Below are 22,466 nucleotides of genomic sequence, written 5' to 3' on the forward strand. Positions count from 1 at the left end.
TCATGACAAAACTAATGTAGGACTGAGCAATCTACTGATAACACATCGCCATCCTGTAACATGCATAGATCAATCAATCAATCAAAAAAAAATTATAGAGCGCGCTACTCACCTGTGATGGTCTCAAGGCGCTGGGGGGGGTCAAGGGGAGGGCAGGGAGGGTCAATGTTCGGACAACCATGTCTTGAGGTTCTTTCTGAAGAGCAGGAGGTCTTTGGTTTTGCGAAGGTTGGTGGGGAGGAAGTTCCAGGTTTTGGGGGCGAGGTAGGAGAAGGACCTGCCTCCTGTGGTGGTGCGTTGGATGCGGGGGACTGTGGCTAGGGCGAGGTTGGCTGATCGGAAGTTGCGTGTGGGACTGTGGAAGTTCACTCTTTCGTTGAGGTAGGTTGGGCTGGTGTTGTGGAGGGATTTGTGTGCGCGGATGAGGATCTTGAATGTGATTCTCTTGTCTATGGGGAGCCAGTGAAGGGATTTGAGGTGTGGTTAGATTCGTTTGTGGCGGGGGAGGCCTAGGACGAGGCGTGCGGCTGTGTTCTGGATTCTCTAGAGTTTTGCGTTTGAGTTTGAGTGTGGTGCCGGCATAGAGGGCGTTACCGTAGTCTAGTCTGCTGCTGATGAGTGCATGGGTGACTGTCTTCCTGGTCTCTGGGGGAATCCATTTGAAGGATTTTTTTTAGAGTGCGGAGTGTGTGGAAGCAGGAGGAGGTTAGAGCATTGATTAGCTGTGGCATGGAGATGGAGGGGTCCAGGATGATGCCGAGGTTGCGTGCGTGGTTTGCGGGGGTGGGTGCGGGGTCTAGGGCGGAGTAGTCCCATGTGGTTTTGTTGGGGCCGAAGATGATGATCTCGGTTTTGTTGGAGTTAAGCTTGAGGTGGTTAGTTGTCATACAGTTGGCGGTGTCGAGGAGAGCAGCGTGTAGGTTGGTTTTGGCGGTGGTGGGGTTGCTGGTGAGGGAGAGGATGAGTTGGTGTGTCATCTGCGTAGGAGATGATAGTGATTCCGTGTGATCGGAGGATGTTGGCTAGGGGGATCATGTAGATGTTGAAGAGTGTGGGGCTGAGGGAGGACCCTTGTGGGACTCCGCAGATGATCTTGGTAGCGGTGGAGTGGAAAGGTGGAAGGCGGACTCTCTGGGTCCGGTCGGTGAGGAAGGAGGTGAGCCAGTCTAAGGCTTTGCGGCGAATTCCTATGTTGTGGAGGCGTGTGCGGAGTGTGTGGTGGCAGACGGTGTCAAAGGCTGCGGAGAGGTCTAGGAGGATGAGTGTGACGGTTTCGCCTTTGTCGACTTTGGTCCTGATGGTAAAACTAATGTGGGGCTTCCTGATCCATTGAAAACACATTGTCATCTTGTACATGCCAAGGCCACACTAAAACCAATATAGGATTTCTCATACTCTAATAACATTTCAGCATTTTGTAGTATTCCCATTACCGTTTTATCGCAGTATCGCAAACTCGAGCTCTGTGAAACAAAATAAACTCACATGGCAAACTCTACTGAAGGGCTTCCAATCCATTGAGAACACATCACCATTTTACAGCGTGCCAAATATTACTATACCACAATCTTTAATAAACCCCCAGATCATAAAGAAAAGATGTCTCCATCTTGGTAAATCAGTACCGTTTACTGGTTGCAGTAAATACCAGTATTTATTCAAACATTCCCTCAGTCTATATGACATCCCATTATAATCTGTGATGAGGCAAACCTGTTTTGATTTACTTCTCGTGTTAATTCGTACATCAAGTGTATTCTTCCTATCCACCTTCAAAATTATAATTTTTGTTGATCTAACAACCTGCCTCGTGTAGCCCCTTTCAAGGAACCTGGTCTCTATGTCCTGTAGACATTTTTGGAACTCATGCTCTTTACTACAATTACGCCTTGCTTGCATCATTTCACCAAATGGTATGATATTGATTTGACACACAGGATGTGAACTTGAAGCATGCAGAGTTGCATTACAAGAAGTTGGCTTTCAATATAGCTTACTATGTATCTCATTCCCTTTTACATATAGTTCCACATTTAAAAAAATATATATTTCTTTACTATATTGACAGGTGAAACGTGTTCTGCTAGGACCCCAGATATGCTCCTCCTCGAAGCCACCCATAAATAGCGTGTGTAGGAGGGGGCAAACCTGGAGCCCATCGCAGTACCTTGTAATTGTCTGTACCAGGTGTCCTTATACAAAAATACATTATTGTCCAAAATGAATTCCATCATTGACATCAACTTATTTGTAATTGTCTGTACCAGGTGTCCTTATACAAAAAGGCATTATTGTCCAAAATTAATTCCATCACTGACATCAACATATTTGTATTTACCAATAATGTTGCTGATCTCGTATTCAATGCAAATAATCCCTTTTCATGTGCAATACTAGCATGTAAGAATACCACATCAAGTGTCACCATCATCATGCCAGGGTCCCAAACTATGGTATTCATTAGGTTTAAAATGTGTTTTGTATTTCATATATGTGATGGCAAATTAACCACAAAGGGCTACAAAAATATGTCAACATATATTGTAAGTCTTTCCATAGATCCACTGATACCTGAAACGATGGGCCTCACCGGTGGAAAAGGTGAGTCTTTATCAATTCATAAAGACTCACCTTTTCCACCGGGGAGGCTCATCATTTCATATATTGTGGACCTATGAAAAGAGTTTCAGAATATGTTGACAGAATGCAGCACACAAACACACTTAGAAAGAGGTAGTTATAAGGAAAAAAGAAGATATTTCTCCTCGCCACCCCTATGTCAGGTAGGTGCACCATTTCGGCACAAATCTTTATAAATCAAGGTTTGCATCAAAATATGTGTGTGGATGCACAGGAATGCCCATACTCCACTCATGTAACATCTTCCTGACGCAAAGTAATGCAAGGCAGCACTGTGTTGTATTACTTTGTATTTAAAAAGCCATACAAAGCTATGCAGATCAACATTGTGTGACTTAGTAAATGCAATAATGGATTTTGCATCAGGACTATGCCACAAAAGGGACGCAACTCTGATGCAAAATCTTAGTAAATCTGAGCCAAAATGTATAAACGAGGAGAGACTCTGGAAAAGAGCAGGGTATCATGAGTGTACTGATGAATGTTGATGTTATTTTCTTTAAATATAGTGCCTACCAGCCCCCTGTGTATGTTAAACACATATGTCATGATAACCAGCCCTTGTGATACACCACAGTTTGAGGAAATGTTGATAATCTGTAACAGTCCATCTTTACAAATACGGATCGTAATGTGAGGAAGGATTGGAACCAATTTGGGATTTTATCTTCTATACCCAGCCTGGATGATATGCTATAAAGTATAGGATTGTGGTCAGTTGTATCAACAGATTAAACAGCACACACATTGCCTTTGTCCAGCATACATATAATACCATGTAGCATTTGTAGTGTTGCATTCAGGGCAGAATCATCATGAATGAAAGATGTTTAGTAAGTTTTTAATGGACATGTGAGCCAGAATATGTGTTGAAACTGCTTTCTCATTAAATTCCAGAAAGTGAACACTGGAAACATTCTTAAGATTATTTAGACCACTGGAGGTGATGTTAGGTCCACTGGAGGTGATGTTAGGTTTCTTTGTAGCTGTGGGGAGATCTGGGCAGACTTTAATGATGTACGGAACATGCTTTGTTGGTATACAAGGCATTGGGTTATCAGAGTATATTAAGCTACAGATGAAGGTTATTATTTTTGGTCGTCCAATTGCTTGAGGAGGAACCTATGTGCAATTGCTCTATTTGGTATTTGAAGGGCGGGTAATAGTTAAGGTTTGTATTTGCGCTGTGGATTTTTTGTGTGCTTTCTCTGAGAACATTTTGGTGTTGTTTGTGATGGAAGGCGAGCTTAGAATGCTAGATTGTTGAGTAGTTTTGTTGTTCTGCCTTATAGTTTGGATGAGAGCCTTGGTGTGGTTCACAGTTTTGATAATCTGTGGAAGTTTGCTTTAGTGAGCAGTATTATGCCTTTATAGTTAATATTTGCATTATTTCAATGCTAGGAGTGATTCCTGGGTTGTTGCTATAGCCCATATTTTTTCTTGCTTCTCATTTCTCGTTTGCTGGTATTGAGTACTGTAGTGTACCATTGAGCAGAGGGTTTGTGCATTGGTGGAGTTTTGTATGATGAAAAGCAAGGTTTTTAATGATGTTTGTGGCGCATTCATTGTAAAACTCTATGAAGTGTTCATGGAGTTAGGGATGTTTGTGAGTGTACCTTTGGGATGAAGTGCATGGGGGAGCTGATGGAGAGTTTGTTTTTTTCCAGTGACACTTTTAGTGTCCTGGGGGGTTTAGATTAACTATTCTTCGAAATTTCCAGCTGGGTGGTTTCCAGTTCAAAAATGTTGCGAGAAGCCCTTGACATCATGTTTGAAAGGTTTTTCAGGGGTGATGCGATTTATAGGGCAAATTAATAAGTCTATGGCTGTGACTTCAGTGTACAGCCTTTGTTTTATATCTCTATTGCTCTGGATTTGAGAACCTTTTTTGAATTTTATGAATCACCACTACATCTCAGATGAAGATTAGAGCAAACGCTTGCATGCCTCGAGCATAAGACAGAAAAATGAGGAAAGCGCCCTTAAGAGTATTTGTCCCAAAATGTGGAACAGACTGCTTAAAAAGTGCAATCTTTCTACTTTCATAGTTCTGAAGGGTATGCCAATGGATTTGGTTCTGATATGCAATATAATATTTTTGGAATGTGAATTCAACCTCCTACTCAGTTGTATATTTTACATTGTTGTGGTATTTATCCTCATTATATTATTTCTGATGTAATGGTGATTATTAACATTTGAATGTCACTTGGTGTTTAATAGGTAATATAACAAAACTAATCAATCTCCCATAGTCTGTGAATACGGTAGTTGAGTGGTTTATTGTCAAGACACAACAGAATATTTTCCTTTATGAAATGTGTTCTGGATGCGTCATTGAAAAACTTTGGTTTTCTTTGCCCTTCCATTAAGGGCCACAGCACACCGGCTCCATAATGGGTAACCTGCAGGCTACGATCTTTAACGTCCACTTAAGGTAAAATGGCCTTGTTCAGAAGTGTCCCTGAGATTTGTCCACTTGCTCATGGTCTTCTGGCTCATCCTCGCTGCTGGTAGCTTCTTCTCCAAATAAATCTCCTCCACTAGCTCCAAGGTTCAGTTTGTCCTTCGTTGCCAATCTTAAGGTGATGAGAGCCGGGTTGTCACTCATGCCAATCAGCATTGTCTTTTTGTCTGCTGCCAGAGAAAGGCAGCAGATCTCACTGTCTGGAGTGAAGAGTGATATGAATGTGCCCGCATCCAAGTCCCAAAGGCTAACTTCATCTATAAAACAAACAATTATTAATAACTCTTTATTTGCATAAAACATATGTTGCATTATATTTATACAAACCTTTATTGAGAGTTATGTGCTCATAATTTGTGACACATTAGAGCTGGAAACAGATCTTTAAGAGGCAGTGCATTGCATGCAAGCTGTTACTTCACAAGATATAGTGGCCATCACAATAGCATTGTCATGTTAAGTAACCCTCCAGATTTTCGTTTGAATTGGGCATCACCTCTACTTCCTTACAAATTACTGAAGAAATGTGCCTGCTCTGTCCCATTCTATCTTCAATTTTGCAGATAGCCTCTCCACTCTAAAGTAACTGATGAGCAGTTCAGCGTGAATGTATGTTCTTGCATGTATTGAGCATTCAAACTTTGGCTGAATGATGTTTCAATAAAATATAAACTTTTCGAACTAAAAACAGTTCCTTCTCTATGTTCAATCAATGCTGAACAAGAATATTAACTAGATGCATACAAGTGAGGCTGAACAATATTTGGGTGTGATAAAATACATACATAGACTTCATACTGACTTTATAGGTAAAGAATGTAGGCACATAGAAACTGAACTGAAAGAAGGTACACAACAACGAACACACAAATGCCACAAAAATATCTCCATTAGACATTGATTGTACCCATAAGTCATAAAACTCATGATCTTTCGCAATGAGTGTCCAATGAAGCCTAAAACTGCCCTATTAAAGGTGACAGTTTATATTCCTGCTTCGTTGTTCATAAGCCACCATTTTACTAAGTTTTCAGATTCAAAGTTTATGAAATGTCGAGGGCTATTGGCATTCTTCCCGTGTGCTTGTGTGCTCCCAGTGAAGCACACACACAGGCCAATTGCAGAGCCTGGGACACACTGACTGGTACTTCCTGCCCAGAGCAGAACACCAAGGAGTGGGTTCCTCCTCCCTTGTCCTAAATCCCGACCCAGCCTTTCCACTGGCATTTTTCACCTGCTTCTAGTAAGTGGAACATGTCAGTGGAACCGCTCCCCTCAAATGGGGTAAGATAGTCTCAGTATTCTCAGATCTGTGTGGTTATTCGCTATTAAGGGGAAGAAACTTTGAACAGACAAAATTTGGTGCATGTATATAGGAGGCTGGCCTGGTTTGTAGTGGTACCAAGGGGTACTTACACTCTGCACCAGGTCCAGTAATCCCTTATTAGTGTAGAAGAGGTGTCTAGCAGCTTAGGCTGATAGAAAAGGGTAGCTTAGCAGAGCAGCTGAGGCTGAACTAGGAGACGCGTAAAGCTCCTACTATACCACTGGTGTCATATGCACAATATCATAAGAAAACACAATACACAGATATACTAAAAATAAAGGTACTTTATTTTTATGACAATATGCCAAAAATATCTCAGTGAGTACCCTCAGTGTGAGGACAGCAAATATACACAAGATATATGTACACAATACCAAAAATATGCAGTAATAGCAATAGAAAGCAATGCATGTAATGTACAGTCACAATAGATTGCAATGAGAGCACATAGGGATAGGGGCAACACAAACCATATACTCTAGAAGTGGAATGCGAATCACAAATGGACCCCAAACCTATGTGACCTTGTAGAGGGTCGCTGGGACTGTATGAAAACAGTGAGGGTTAGAAAAATAGCCCACCCCAAGACCCTGAAAAGTGGGTGCAAAGTGCACCTAAGTTCCCCAAAGAGCACAGAAGTCGTGATAGGGGAATTCTGCAAGGAAGACCAACACCACCAATGCAACAACAATGGATTTCTGGACGAGAGTACCTATGGAACAAGGGGACCAAGTCCAAAAGTCACGATCACGTCGGGAGTGGGCAGATGCCCAGGAAATGCAGCTGTGGGTGCAAAGAAGCTGCCACCAGATGGTAGAAGCTGTGGATTCTGCAAGAACAAAGAGGACTAGGAACTTCCCCTTAGGAGGGTGGATGTCCCACGTCGTGAAGAAGCTTGCAGAGGTGTTTCCGTGCAGAAAGACCACAAACAAGCCTTGCTAGCTGCAAGGGTCCCGGTTAGGGTTTTTGGATGCTGCTGTTGCCCAGGAGGGACCAGGATGTCGCCAATTGTGTGAGGTGACAGAGGGGGCGCCCAGCAAGACAAGGAGCCCACTTAGAAGCAAGCAGCACCCGCAGAAGTGCCAGAACAGGCACTACGAAGAAGAGTGAACCGGAGCTCACCCGAAGTCACAAAGGAAGGTCCCACGACGCCGGAGGACAACTCAGGAGGTCATGCACTGCAGGTTAGAGTGTTGGGGTCCCAGGCTTGGCTGTGCACAATGGAAATCCGGGAAGAGTGCACAGGAGCCGGAGCAGCTGCAAATCATGCGGTACCCAGCAATGCAGTCTAGCGTGGGGAGGCAAGGACTTACCTCCACCAAACTTGGACTGAAGAGTCACTGGACTGGGGGAGTCACTTGGACAGAGTTGCTGAGTTCCAGGGACCACGCTCGTCGTGCTGAGAGGGGACCCAGAGGACCGGTGATGCAGTCTTTTGGTGCCTGCGGTTGCAGGGGGAAGATTCCGTCGACCCACGGGAGATTTCTTCGGAGCTTCTAGTGCAGAGAGGAGGCAGACTACCCCCACAGCATGCACCACCAGGAAAACAGTTGAGAAGGCGGCCGGATCAGCGTTACAAGGTCGCAGTAGTCGTCTTTGCTACTTTGTTGCAGTTTTGCAGGCTTCCAGAGCAGTCAGCGGTCGATTCCTTGGCAGAAGGCGAAGAGAGAGATGCAGAGGAACTCTGATGAGCTCTTGCATTCGTTATCTAAAGAATTCCCCAAAGCAGAGACCCTAAATAGCCAGAAAAGGAGGTTTGGCTACTTAGGAAGGAGGATAGGCTAGCAACACAGGTAAGAGCCTATCAGAAGGAGTCTCTGACGTCACCTGCTGGCACTGGCCACTCAGAGCAGTCCAGGGTGCCAGCAGCACCTCTGTTTCCAAGATGGCAGAGGTCTGGAGCACACTGGAGGAGCTCTGGGCACCTCCCAGGGGAGGTGCAGGTCAGGGGAGTGGTCACTCCCCTTTCCTTTGTCCAGTTTCGCGCCAGAGCAGGGCTGGGGGATCTCTGAACCGGTGTGAATGGCATTGGGGTGACAATTCCATGATCTTAGACATGTTACATGGCCATGTTCGGAGTTACCATTGTGACGCTATACATATGTCGTGACATATGTATAGTGCACGCGTGTAATGGTGTCCCCGCACTCACAAAGTCCGGGGAATTTGCCCTGAACAACGTGGGGGCACCTTGGCTAGTGCCAGGGTTCCCACACACTAAGTAACTTAGCACCCAACCTTTACCAGGTAAAGGTTAGACATATAGGTGACTTATAAGTTCCTTAAGTGCAGTGGTAAATGGCAGTGAAATAACGTGGACGTTATTTCACTCAGGCTGCAATGGCAGGCCTGTGTAAGAATTGTCAGAGCTCCCTATGGGTGGCAAAAGAAATGCTGCAGCCCATAAGGATCTCCTGGAACCCCAATACCCTGGGTACCTCAGTACCATATACTAGGGAATTATAAGGGTGTTCCAGTATGCCAATGTAAATTGGTGAAATTGGTCACTAGCCTGTTAGTGACAATTTGGAAAGAAATGAGAGAGCATAACCACTGAGGTTCTGGTTAGCAGAGCCTCAGTGAGACAGTTAGTCATAACACAGGTAACACATACAGGGCACACTTATGAGCACTGGGGCCCTGGTTGGCAGGGTCTCAGTGACACACAACTAAAACAACATATATACAGTGAAATATGGGGGTAACATGCCAGGCAAGATGGTACTTTCCTACAATGTATACCGGTCAGAGTCAGAGACTCTGGCCCCCAGGATCAGAAGAAAGGAGAACTGTAGTAAGCAGCACGCAGGAACAAGGTATATTCTTATATTTATTGGCAGAGACAAAATGCATCCGATCTCTTCAGTCTCCAACGAATCCCCCGTTCCACCCTCACATTCCATTAAGCCTTCCCTACGTATGCCCCATTCTAAAACCTCACACATTCTTTAAAGAGATCCCCGCAATTATTATTAACGAAAGAATACAACAAGAACAGAATAGACAAGAGAGGGCAGAGGAGACAAAGTAAAGGGCAATGACTGACAATCAGTGAAAAAGCATGCCTTAAGAATCTGAGAGCACAATGAATACCAAGATAATCCCTTACTATAGTATGGCTTTAAAAGGCACCATTCATTTCCATTCTTTGACAAAAATATCTCGGGGTATACTCCATAATGAAGGCTTTGATCATTTCTTAGCATAGATCAAAAGAGGACATTATGGCTGCACATTCCTCCATCCGTTCCTTTTTAAATGAGTTTGTACAATTGAGACCAATGCAACACTGAAACCCTAACCACACACATTAGATATGTTTTAATTTTGAAAAATGCATTTGTGGACCATTTGGAATGTAATTCCCAAGAAACAACTGTGTTGCGTGTGCTTCATTAAGAGAAAAATAAAACTGATGTTCAAACCTGTCAACAGTATTGCCTTGGCTCCTCCTTCTATCACTTTCAGTTTGCTGTTCATGGTGAGGTGGAGACTTTCATAGCCTGGAAGCATCTTGTGTCCACGTCTAAATGGATCCCAAACTTTAAGTCTGCCAATAAACAGATTTATTTCAATTTAATCAGTGCTTGAATTAGAAAATAATTTAATAATCTGACCATCAGCCTACAGGTTTATTTTTTTTAATTACTCTGCTGAAAAGAAATTGGCAACAAGGACGCATGTGACACTAAACCGGGCGACTTACTTAATTGGTCAAAAAATGGCTGCATTTTAAAATATCTTCTGAATTTAAGGCTCCTGCAGAAGAGATCTTTGTGTGCCCAGCAAATTGCAAGGGATAGGAATAACACAGTAACTCTGGTGGCTAATGCAGATGCTGGAGAGAGTTGTGTTTTGTTTAGTCATAGTTTTGACTCAAAGTAGCATAGAGCAGTGATTCCCAACCAGTGGCTTAGGGACCCCTCGGGGTCCGCAAAGTCTCCTCAGAAGGTCCGTGACTGCTTAGAAAATGAAATAATATTAACAGATTAGGTCCCCAGCTTTCAGTAATGACTCAGTGGGGGGCCGAATGCTAATAAAGATTCAGTGGGGTTCCCCGGGCTCCACTAATGACAAAGTGGGGGTACACAAAGTCAAAAAGTTGAGAACCACTGGCATAGAGGGTTAATGTGTCTTGTACAAAGCACATGGTGTAACATACAGGTAATAAATGTATATTTAATGTAGATAGGTAGGTGGTTTAATGCTCTTAACACAGATATCCTTTTGTTACTTGCAGTTCACCAGCTGCAGTCCTTTTAATATACACTGAGCTATGGGTTTAGCACGTTATTTCTTTTTCCTCAACCTGTCACTATTCTAAGGTTGCTAAAGAGGGTTCCTGGTGTAACATCCAGATAGTAAATGTATATTTTATGTAGATAGGCAGATAGTTTATAGATAGGCAGATAGCTTACTGCTTTTAACACGGAGATCCTGTTGTTACTTGCAGTTCATAAGGGGCAACCCTTTTAATACAGCAGAGTAAGCTATGAGTTTAGCACCTTATTGTTTTTCCTAAACCTGTCATTATTCTATGGTTGCTTAAAAGGGTTCCTTTGGGTAATAATAAAGTGATATTAGTACAGACAACCCGAACCACTGCATTACATTTTAAATCCTTCATGACCATGCACTCTGACTTACCAGTAAGGATGGTGTGAGAATATTACACATTGTAACCCCTATTGTCTTATGTGACACATTATGTACATTGATTTAGACACTTGTATGATTTATTGTCTCTGTATTATGTGTGCAAAGATATAATCACTCTGACGGGGCATGGCCAAGATGACTGACTGGGCAGATGAGTAGGCTTGGAGCTCTGTGCTGGCCTGCACAAATCCTGACCTAATCCACTATTGCACCATGCCCCTACCCCCTGGTATGGCAGCCGGGTCACCACTCTGCTGGGAACTGAGGGATTTTCTCCCCTCTGGGAGTACCTACTGTGCACCGACCCCTTGTGGTGGTCTCCTGCACCAGACCATGACTCTGGCGTTACACTGAGGGTCCGGGCCGAGTAGGCGTGCCCTACAGCAGTGGTGGTTTCTTTGAGGCCTGGTACATTGTGGTGAAGAGGTGAGCGTGGCTGGTGCCAGTGGGGTGACCCTGCCTGCAGCATGAACACCGCATTTGTGTGAGGATCAATGGCTGCCCTGGGCAGAACTGTGTGGCTCGTGCTCCCCAGACAGAGAGGCTGCCGATCTTTCACCCCCTCCCCCTTGAAACAATGGAGGTTACACTGCTGGGGGCATTACAGATATTTCTCTCCTACTGGAAGTCACTGCAGCAACTGCCCCCTCTTTGTGACCCCAGGGGGCCCTTGGCTGCTTGGGGCAGAAATTGTGGTGGCCTGGTGCCTTATTGAGAACCAGAGTTGGCATTGGGGGAGCTGGGGATGCCCTGGTGCCTTGATATGCATGGAGTCTATGCCGTGGCGGCCCATGGTGGTTCTTGTGACTGGCTGGGAAGTCCTGTTTGCCATCGCAAAAACAATTAGGTGGGCTCTTCATGACACTGGGCTGTGGCTGAGTAAACCTCCCCCCTCCCATTGTATCTTGGGACTTTGTTGGACTTGGCTCGCACCACTGATTCTTTGAAAAGGCTTCTCAGAGGGGGAGCTTGTATTAGGAGCCACTGTGGAGCCTACAGTCCCCACAGCAGAGGACTTTTGTAGCACTGACTCTGCGACCCCCTGGGGGGCTCATCTCTCGCCCCCTTGACCATGCAAAAGACAAATGTACCCTCTAGGAGGATACAGCAGGCACCTACCACTTTCTCTTTTGGCTTCTTCCCGTGCAGAATACTTTGAATGCCATGTTCCGCCCTACACCGGGAACCTCTCTGGAGGCGTGGGGGACCCAGAGCATATTGTGGGACAGTGCAACGAACTATGGCCCCATGGCTACAAACATCCCAAAGCTGAACTCTGAGGCCTTGGTCGATTAGGGCTGCTCACCCTGCACCAGGAGACCATATCAGCAAAGAAGGTAAGGGGGAAGTCCGGTGTTGGAACTATACCGGCTAGCACCATTTTGATTGAGGGGCACTGTTGGATGGTGTGGCAGTGGTGTAGACTATTGAGTACTGTCACAGATGGTTGAGGGCCTCCGGTGGGGTGACTGTGCTCGACTGGCTGGAGGGCAGGGGAACCCAGAGTAAGTCCTTCCGTAGCACTCAGGGGTAGTGTCCACCTCAAGCGGAGATGCCTACGCAAGTTGAAAGCGAAGACACATGGGCCACAGCAGAGAACACAGGTCTCACAGCAGGGAGCAAAGGTATCGCAGCCAGATCAATCGGAGGGGGAGATGGCCCCCTGACCCACCTCCTCCATAACTGCAGCTCACCCTGGATAAAATTCTGGAGGCCATAGATAACACAAAAACTACCCTCCAGAGAGATTGGCATGTCTCAGTGGAGCCGGGCCTGCTCCGAGCTGACCACCACAAACTGGCTGACAGGATTAAAGACACTGAAACAGTGTTTGCGACTTACAACCATTGCAACAAGTAATTAAATCACAGCTCACTCACTTGACAGACTGGGTTCGCAAGCTAGAACACCGAGCAGAAGATGCGGAGGAATGTAATCGAAGCAACAATGTGTGGGTGGTGGGCCTCCCTGAGGGCGTGGGGGGTCCGACATGGTGACCTTCCTAGAGACTTGGATGTGTACAGACATTGCCCAGACTCAGATTACATTGTTCTTTGCCCTTGAGAGAGCACAAAGGGTCCTGGCTTAGCCGCTGGCCCTGGGCGCCCACCAAGGCCCGTTGTGGCCAAACTACTGCACTATAAGGACAGAGACTCATTACTACAGCATGTATGTGAAATGGGCCCATTCAGGGTGGGGAATGGCCAGGTGTCTGTTTCCACCTCAGTTGTCGAGGCCAGGCACCACTCTTTCCTAGAAGTGAAGAGAGCATTGCGCGAGGAGGGAATCTTCTATTCGCTCATCTTTTCTGCCAAGCTATGGATCATACTGGGTGGCGACACCCGCTTCTGCCAAAACCCTGATGAGGCCTGGTTGAAGGTCTATTGAGCAAGGAATGGAGGGCCTCAGGGGAGGGGTGCTGGAGGCATGGTTTCCTAATGGCAGTGAAGGCGTCATTCTGGCAGGGCCTCCCAGCATGGTGTACTGACAAAACCCACACAATCACAGTCTGATATGGACAAGGCAGCAGCTCAGCAGTCTGATGACAGCATGAGCTCAGGGCACCGCTCTGGTGACTCCACTTTGGATTCTCTGAGCCTGGTGGGGGATGGGCTCCCAAAGGTGAATCCTCAGACAGCAGATGAGCTTGTATAGGGTGCCCTCTCCCCCTGTTGTGCTACTTTCCTGGGAAGGACCCAATGTGCAGTTTTGTTGTTGGCGTGGCAGCTGGCGACCACAAACTTGCTTGTACCTTGACACAATCCCGCCCCATACTTGGGTGTTGAAGTGTGCTCCTTGCACTTTTGAACACTACTGTTTGGGTGGCCAGCCATTGCTGGGCTGCTCTGGGGTTGGGGTTGTTGTTTTTTTTTGCCTCCTTCTGTCTCAGGCTGTGTGTGCTGTTTGTGCCAGGTGCTGGGTATGGGCGTGGCTGTTGTCAAAGATTTGTTTGTATCACTGCATCCACCATGACCGCCACACATAATGCTTACAGCTGGTGACTTGGAACATACAGGCAATGAGGTAAGCGACCAAGCATCATTAACTCCTGATATGTCTTAAGAGGCGGGGTTTTCACATTGCCTTACTTCAGGAGACACACCTTAGGGGCCAAAGGTGGGCCACCAGCAATGTCACTGGCGGGTACAGCTGTATGCTACGACTTTCTGTGTGTAGGCGAGGGGCGCACTGATCTGGGTAAGGGTGGGGGTCTCCTTTGAGGCACTGACAATCAACATACACAGGGAGGCCTGCTATGTACTGGTGGATAATCCCTTGTGTGGCAGACAAGCATTACTGGGTAGCATCTACGCCCTAAACCAAGAAACGATGCAGTGGATTGTACGGAAGCAACCATGCTGCACATGGGGTTGGACACAGTGGGGGGGTGGCTGCTGTATGCTTACACCCCACATTGAGATGGGTAACATTATAAAATAATTAAAAAAATATTAAGTGCTATTTAGATCTTTATTTGTGATATTACTCCTATGGACCAATACATCTGACATTTATACAGTGCATGTGTATCTCTTACAACTAGGCATTGAACAAAGTCAAATAGCTGTCTATGAATCCTAGTTTCTCTTAAGTACTTATGAAGTGATAAGAAGGTGTGTTCCTTTGTTTCCCTCCATTGCATTGGCATAGAGGTGATCGGCTCCAGATATCTCCCAGCCGGCATGATAACAAAAGCAGGACTGATCGCCCTTTAAATCAGGGCTTTGTTTTTGGCCCAGCTACAAGTGCATATATTAAATCTCCTTCATGGTCTGCAGGTTACTACCTGGAACAGAAAGCCTAGACCTGGGAGTGATGTTCTAACCGTCTACGTACCCTCCCTCCCCACACCAGTTTATGCCTCCTGTATGAGCCTGTGTTTCTATGCTTCACTTAAACTAAGAGGAAATGCTTAGAAATACTCCCCAAATATTCAAGAGGATGATTTACTATTCTTACTCCAGTCCTCAAACTATTGAGGAAAGTGTTTGTGAACCTTGCCTATTTTCTTCAAACATGGAGATTTAAAAACATGCAAGTCAGTGCACATGCACAATATGTATGGCAAGCGCATTGGAAGATGTGAGGCATTGACAAACTGGGAACATATGGTGCACCTGTCCCTTTCAATAAAATCTGGGATCCGGCTATACCCTTCCTATTTCCTGCAGCAATGATCTTAATATTGTATTCTAGAATGAAAATAAACTGTAAGGAACTGGGGTATTAGTTGAGATGGATGTAATATGTTTGCACATTTTTTTTACTGGAAATCAAGTACTGTATTGTAGCACTTGACTCTTTTGGGGTAGCAAAGCAGAGCAGCCCAAGGTGGTGTGGGCTAGCAATCCCAAATAGCTGGCGCAAACCAACACTCAATAAATAATTGTGCAGTCAGTGTGTTTTCTTTTTAAAGAGGAAAAGTACTTTTCTTACAAACACCTTACTAATGCTATGCATTAAATTACAAATACGTACATCAGGTAGATGGAAAAACCTTTGGTGACATCTTCATATCACATTACACCCCTAGTCGGTCTGAATACCCACACTTATACCTGATGCAACATTCACAATATAAGGTTTCATTATATATAAGGCAGGCCTTCTGTCTTTGTCACGGTGTCACAGCAATTATAACAATAACTACATGTTATACTTTGTCAAGGTGACACTATTTGAATTAATGGGAACAATATTAGCACTGGAAATCAAATTTATATTATAAATGTCAACATTGCATTGAGTCACTAGTATTAGTGATAACGTATTTTAAATTGAATAGCGTGTCAGTCTTTATTTACATTCTGCAGGCTGCAATATGCAACCATAGGACCATTCAGAAGGGGTCCCTGGACTCCAGAGCCTGAGAACCACAGCTGCAGCTCAGAGAGTGCTTGAGAAACTTTTCCTGGTGAGTCAAGAATTCAAGGCCCTCTGAGACATAGGGCAAACTTGTAGGAGCAAAGAGGGGTCTGCTGCACCTTTCGCAGTCCTTCACAACACATTGGTAGACTGTTGGCTGTGCCCCTGTCCCTCCTTGGGACACCACAAGCAAAAGTAATAGGCAATTTAGACCATGAAGGACATTATAGGGCACTGCCTCATCCGGTTTCTTGAATAATATATATGAATTGGTTCACCAGCTCTTCTCCTTTTAGCTTGGTGGCCTGCTCTACATTTGGTTTCTTTTATTTGTAGGTGCACAGCAGTCCAAACCAGGGCACCCACAGATTCAGGAGCTCTTTAGGGACCACGGGGTAGCCACAATGCACTCATGACCCCACGGCTCTCAACGTGTAGGCCTCATCCAATGGGACAGAACAGGAGCTGTCAACATCATTGTGTACTCCAGCTGGGTAGGATCAGCCTTTCCTCGTTCATGACAGGAGTAAGGCTAGTTCCTTCTCTTTGTTCTGGGCGCCAGGACCTGCCATTATTATGCTGGCCTCGAGGAAGACAGGGGTCTTTAATCAATCAATCAATCCATTTATAAAGCACATTACATACCTTTGAGGGTCTCAAGGCGCTGGGGAAAGGAAAAAAGGGGGAGGGGGGGTGCTGCTACTGCTTGAAGAGCCAGGTCTTGAGGTGTCTTCTGAAGGTGAGCTGGTCCTGGATCTGTCTTAGGTCGGACGGGAGGGTATTCCAGATCCTGGCGGCGAGGTAGGAGAAAGATCTGCCACCGGAGGATTTGCGTCGGATGCGGGGGATGGAGGCGAGGGCGAGGTTGGAAGAGCGGAGTTGTCGGGTGGGGGTGTAGAAGCTGAGTCTGTTGTTAAGGTAGGCTGGTCCGGTGTTGTGGAGTGCTTTGTGTTCGTGGGTGAGGAGTTTGAAGGTGATCCTCTTGTTGACGGGGAGCCAGAGCAGGTCTCTCAGGTGGGGCGTGATTGGCTGCGGTGGGGAATGTTGAGGATGAGTCTGGCAGAGGCGTTTTGGATGCGTTGGAGATGTTGCAGGTGTTTGGACGGGATGCCTGCGTAGAGTACGTTGCCGTAGTTGAGCCTGCTGCTGACGAGGGCCTGTGTTACTGTTTTTCTAGTTTCGGTTGGGATCCATTTGTAGATCCTGCGAAGCATGCATAGGGTGTTGTAGCAGGAGGAGGTTGTTGTGAATCTGGGGTGTTGTGAATCTGGGGAGGGGTTCCATGCCTGTCCCCTCCCCAAATAGAATAAAAAAAATAAACCATAAGTGCTGACCCATTTGGGGGGGGTAGTTTGGAAGGAATCGGGCACGCACTTTTTCTTCTGTTAAAAAAGGCAAATCTTTAAGGCTGCATATCTTTGGCCCTATATAATATTTGTGCGTCCAACAGATTCCAAGAGGGGATGGAAAGTTATAGATGCCAGGCACTCCTGGCCAAATCTAAGATGCCACATTATGCATCCACCCTTGTCCCAATCCTCCTACACAGCATTCTAAGATAATACATGATGGCGACTTCAAGTTGTCTCAGGAAAGCGCTTCTTTGACAGCCTAAGCTCCACACCTAGTTGACACAGCTGCCTGATCCCTTCCCACTGAAACCTAAAAGGTGAGCACCTGGTGCGTTGGCTCTAGAGATCTGGGATTCTTTCTTTGTTGAAGTGTGCATGGGCTGTATCTGCTCAAGTACAGTGTGACAAGCTAATTAGCAAATAAACAGATGCAGATTTCCTCACCACCCCTTCCTTTCCTAGGAATTGGGTCAATCACTGCTTATTGCCTGTTTATGTTGTGGGGTCTTTGATCTCTTTGTTGAGAAGCAGAGTAATTAACTGGGCCCATTAGGGAGGGACAAGGGGCTGGAATCTGATTATGAGCTGAGTCAGGGAAATATAACAAATCTTGAAGTCAGATATGGTGTGTATGTGGAAGTTAGGGACTAGAAATGTATACTCGGGACATTTTTTATCCCAGTTTGATACCTTGCTGGATCCTGTATAACTAAGTAGTGCTGAACTGTACTTAAGGGTGGACATTGTCCATAATGTATAATGCAGTGAGCACATCAGATTTTCCAGTAAGCACTGCAGACCTACACTATGAATGCTCACTCATATTATGAAGCCAACCACAAGTCAGAACCAATCCTTGCAGAGCCCTTCTGTGAAAGCCTCCCTATACACAGATACCACACTGTACACAACAGTAGTGTCACACGTGCAGCCCATACACGTGTTCAGATGTTCATGTGTAACCAGTGCAGTGCATCTTTTTATATAAACAACTTTTATTGACTTTGGATGTACATAAAACAACACAGTGAGTGTATTGATGCCAAACAACAAAGTTCCACTGCAATTCCCTGCACCCGGATCTACAGATAAATCAAGACAAGTTCTCATTGTTGGGGGTCGCACCACCAGGCCCAATGAGCAGTCCAAAATTAAAGCTCCATTTACCTAAGATCTTCTCAAATTTATGGGTGCATGCCCTAGTGACAAAGATCGTCTCTTCCTGTTTGTCACACCAGTCCATGCCAGCCCTCTTTTCTAGTAATGTCCTGTTTCTTGGTGGTTCCATTTAAATGCTATTTCCCTCCTGGCCACCAATGTAGCCCTTCCCAGGAGTGTTTGATTCCCACAAGTCCCAGTAGAGCACGTTTGTGTGTCAGTTCAATTGGTCACTCCCGCACTCGAGAGATAGATCAGGCAATCAGCTGCCAGAAGTGGGCCACCAAGGAGCATTATCACGTCATATTGAAGAAGTCAGCCTTTGGAAGGGAGCAGAATGAGATACAAGGTTCGGGGAGTCGTCTTGCCCTCCAAAGCCTTTGGGGAGTGAACTGTGTCGTATAGGTAGTGTAGTTGTATCATCAGACATGTAGGGATGGCAATTTCACTGAGCACAGTACTTTCTACCCAAGCTGTGCAGCACTGGCCTTATCTTTTGGCCAGCACTGGCGACTAGCATGCTCAGTCCAATTACTCTGCATTTACAGTGAGTGAGACTCAGGTAGTGAGGCTCACTCACAGTAAAAGTCCAAAAACTGGGTAGTCAAAACCGAAAGATTCTGGTTGACTAAATGGGCAGTCGTGACTTGCTACACAAATATTGAAAAGCTGAGTGGCGTATCTGTTGGATCTTTAAGATGTAAATTGGTTCAATAGTATTTGTAAAACTCTAAACCCGTTTCCCATCCCACGTTTTAACAGGTCATGTTTTTATGTAGTATCTACTAACAAAATGTTTCTTAAAAGTTGTCTTACTTGTTTATCAGCATGATACCAAAAACAATCCGACTAGCATCATCAGTAATGGCCATGCAGCATACATTTGGCTCCTTCTTCAATCTCTTTTTGACCTAAGGATACAGATTAATATTTCAGTAATTCAACTCTTATCTAAATATTGCAGTTATATTTTAGTTCTACAAAACATTTTACAAGAAGGCCAACATGGCGCCATTTACAAATAATTTCACTTGCAATAAAAGAACAATTAAAAAGCTTTGTTGGTCATCCAAAGTAAGATTATGGCTGAAAACAGCTGAGTTGAGATGACCAAGCAGCATCACGGTGGTGGACTCATAATAATTCATCCATTTTCTAGAGACCTGCTGACTGGTTGTAAACTGTCTTCCTTTTAAAGAATATATATAAACGTTATTGGAAATATGGGATCCAGACTTTGAATTCTGCAAATTGATAGTTTACACCATGTTTTGGGTTAACATGCTAATACCCAAAATTATTTCTTTTCACTAGCCATTTGCTTTTCCTCCCTCCCTGAAACCGATGTCCAGATACCCTAAGGTGCAAGTAATTATGTATAGTTTGATCTGAATCTCAACATTCAGGACTAGTCTAGTCTTGAGTCATGAAGGTTTTTTTGTAAGTCAGGGCATCAAAAACAAAACAGCCATTGGCAAAGCCAATATACCTGGCATTGGCTACCAGCCTTTTGGCTCTCTCAATGCTTGTTTCGTTTTGTCATGGTTTTTGCAAAAGTTTATTGTTTGGAAGCTTCCAAACCCTCATCTAAAAACTGACTAAAAGCAAAGATATATTTTTACGGTCTCAAATAGCAGACCTTGCCATAATAGTCCATGGCACTTAAGGGACGTTATTTGAGAGATTTCACTCCCTTTAAAAAGACAGAATGCCATTGCTTACAACTAAGTGAGCCACTGTTCGAAGTGGTCTGGTCCATTTTCCTATGCTGCAGTGGGAGAAAGAAAAATGTGAATGACCATGTAACAGACTAACAAATTAAGAGGGTTGGCTGAAACCCATAAAAGTAAGCATTTATACATAAAACAGTAATAAAATCAAGAAATATGCCACGTCTTGGATTTGTTCATTTTGTGAGTGCTGGCAGAGGGAATAGATGAACTGGCATCTAGGAAGGTGCTTCAAGATGACACAACTAGCATGGCAGATCTTCGTATCAATTGCTACTGTTGTGGGTTCATTATACACTCTGCTTGGGCACACATATTTTAGCTTAGCTTAGGCCTGTGGCCTATGCTCTTTCACCTATATATGTGCTCTGATTTCATTTATTCAGTTTTATTCATTTTTAGTTAGCCTGCTTTCAGTAGGGATGTTTTTATTTTCCAATCAGTTGTAACTCTGTGATTCTGCAAAAGCATTGTTATTATTATGTGCATGACATTCTACCATGTACCTCTGTCCAAGGCTGACAAGAACAGCACATGATAATCCAGCTAGCAATTGACACCTCAAGAATATGTAAACAGTCTGACACTTAGGCACATGACCACGTCAGTCCTTTTTCATGGAACTAAGATACATTTCTTATAAAAACACTGTACAGGCCAAGGGACGACACGGAGGTAATTCTAGCCAGGATTCCATCCACGCAGCATGCAATTTCATTGCTCAGCCCTGTGTCTACAACCAACCCAGGAGACAGCGGGCAGACCCCTATCTTTCAGGTAATGGAGGTGGGTGCTCCTCTCATGGATTAAGTATGGACAGATTGGTCTATCACTGCTATGCTCTCGCTTAGGAGATAGGGGTTAGGTAGAATTCCTCTGTGTATGTTATTCATATATGTTAGGACTGTTTATTTTTCTTCTCGCTAGTCATGAATATTCTAATCTTGTTATGTCTCATTGCCCTAATAATTGCAGCACATATATTGTATTGTAGATTGCAGTTTCTTCAATAAATGTATTGAAAACCTTCCTGCATCTTTTCTTTGGCGTAGGTGTGTGTATGAGACCTTTTGCTAATGAGAGAAAGGGGTGAGACTTGTTGAGCACAACTTTCCTTGAGAAGCCACCAAGTGTTACAGATCATCTTTTCTTTCAGGATTGGGTGAGGGGCTGCTAGCTAGCTGTAAGGGTTGGGCGAACAGCTGGCAAGACTGTGTGGGATTGACTCAGTCACCCACAAATGGTGGTGCTGCCGCCCCAAATCCAGCAGTCTCATTCCAATAACAGGAGTCCTACAACACTACTACAGCAGTGCAGTTCGATGAGACCAAATAAGTTAAAAGTTTGGAAGTAGTAAAAAGAGACAAAGTATAGGTAGGAAGGAACTTAAAAAACAACAACAAATGATAAGCATTAAAGTTTATCCTATGATGTGGTGGGAGTTATGTTTCCTCTGTACTTTGCAAACAGGTCAACCTGATGGAAGAATAAACCCAACGTTTCAAAGTTTACCACTTGCATAGATACATGCAGTCCTTGAACTGGCTAATTTCTGGAGGGACAGGTACCTGGAGTATGTTACCTTTAGAATTGGTTGTCTATCATTTTAGCTCTGCAAACAGCATATTGGTGTTAATGAGTATGAACAACGGAACTTCAGCTTTGAGTTTGTACTGAGAAGTCGCGGGTCTGAAGTGTCTTTCTGAAGTTTACAGGGTCCCTTTACTTTTGAAGGGGTGCAAGGTCGAGAACTCCCAGGCACCAATGTTTTTGTTCTCGGTGTTGAAAGCAGCTGATATATCGGAATGCATTGGTATGTAGCAAACATATTCTAGGTTGAGAGAAGAAAATGGCAGAACCATAAAAGCCCACGCGGTCAGGTACGGTAATTAAGCCAACTGTAGCCGGAAACATTTCAAGACTACTGAAATATGGGATATACGTTTTATTTTATGTTACGTTTTAGGCATGCTTATCAAGCACAACATTTACCATTGAAATGCCCTACGTCTTCAAGAAGTTAGAGAATCTACAGTGCAGACAGTGGGCAACATTCACTTAATTAGAAGGAAGGAGGTATATGTTAGGGTGCATCTAAAATAAAGGTGGTTATTCATCCTTTTCGGTGAAGCAGAGATATTTTGCGTGCTTTTGCCTCCAGTTGAGCAAAATTAAAGTCCTTGTACAGACTTCTTTAAAACCTGGTAAGAAATATCTCCCACATATGGGTCAAGGTAATGTTCTTTGTAACTGGTACAGAGTGATCA

At 44.5% G+C, this 22,466-nt stretch overlaps 1 protein-coding gene across 2 annotated transcripts in view; it reads right to left on the minus strand.

Moving 5' to 3' along the window:
* Positions 1-2,807: 2,807 nt before the first annotated feature.
* The window catches only part of LOC138245589 (uncharacterized), a 1,324,589-nt gene continuing 1,304,930 nt past the window's right edge, over positions 2,808-22,466 (minus strand). For both annotated transcript variants that reach the window (XM_069199313.1, XM_069199321.1), the window contains 3 exons: positions 19,286-19,380; positions 9,860-9,984; positions 2,808-5,364 (listed from right to left, as the gene is read on the minus strand). In XM_069199313.1, the coding sequence (XP_069055414.1) occupies positions 5,093-5,364; positions 9,860-9,984; positions 19,286-19,380 (492 nt within the window). In that variant the 3' untranslated portion in view covers positions 2,808-5,092. The remainder of the gene's footprint in view (positions 5,365-9,859; positions 9,985-19,285; positions 19,381-22,466) is intronic.

This window comes from Pleurodeles waltl, chromosome 1_2, assembly GCF_031143425.1.
Source record: "Pleurodeles waltl isolate 20211129_DDA chromosome 1_2, aPleWal1.hap1.20221129, whole genome shotgun sequence".
NCBI classification, from domain to species: domain Eukaryota; kingdom Metazoa; phylum Chordata; class Amphibia; order Caudata; family Salamandridae; genus Pleurodeles; species Pleurodeles waltl.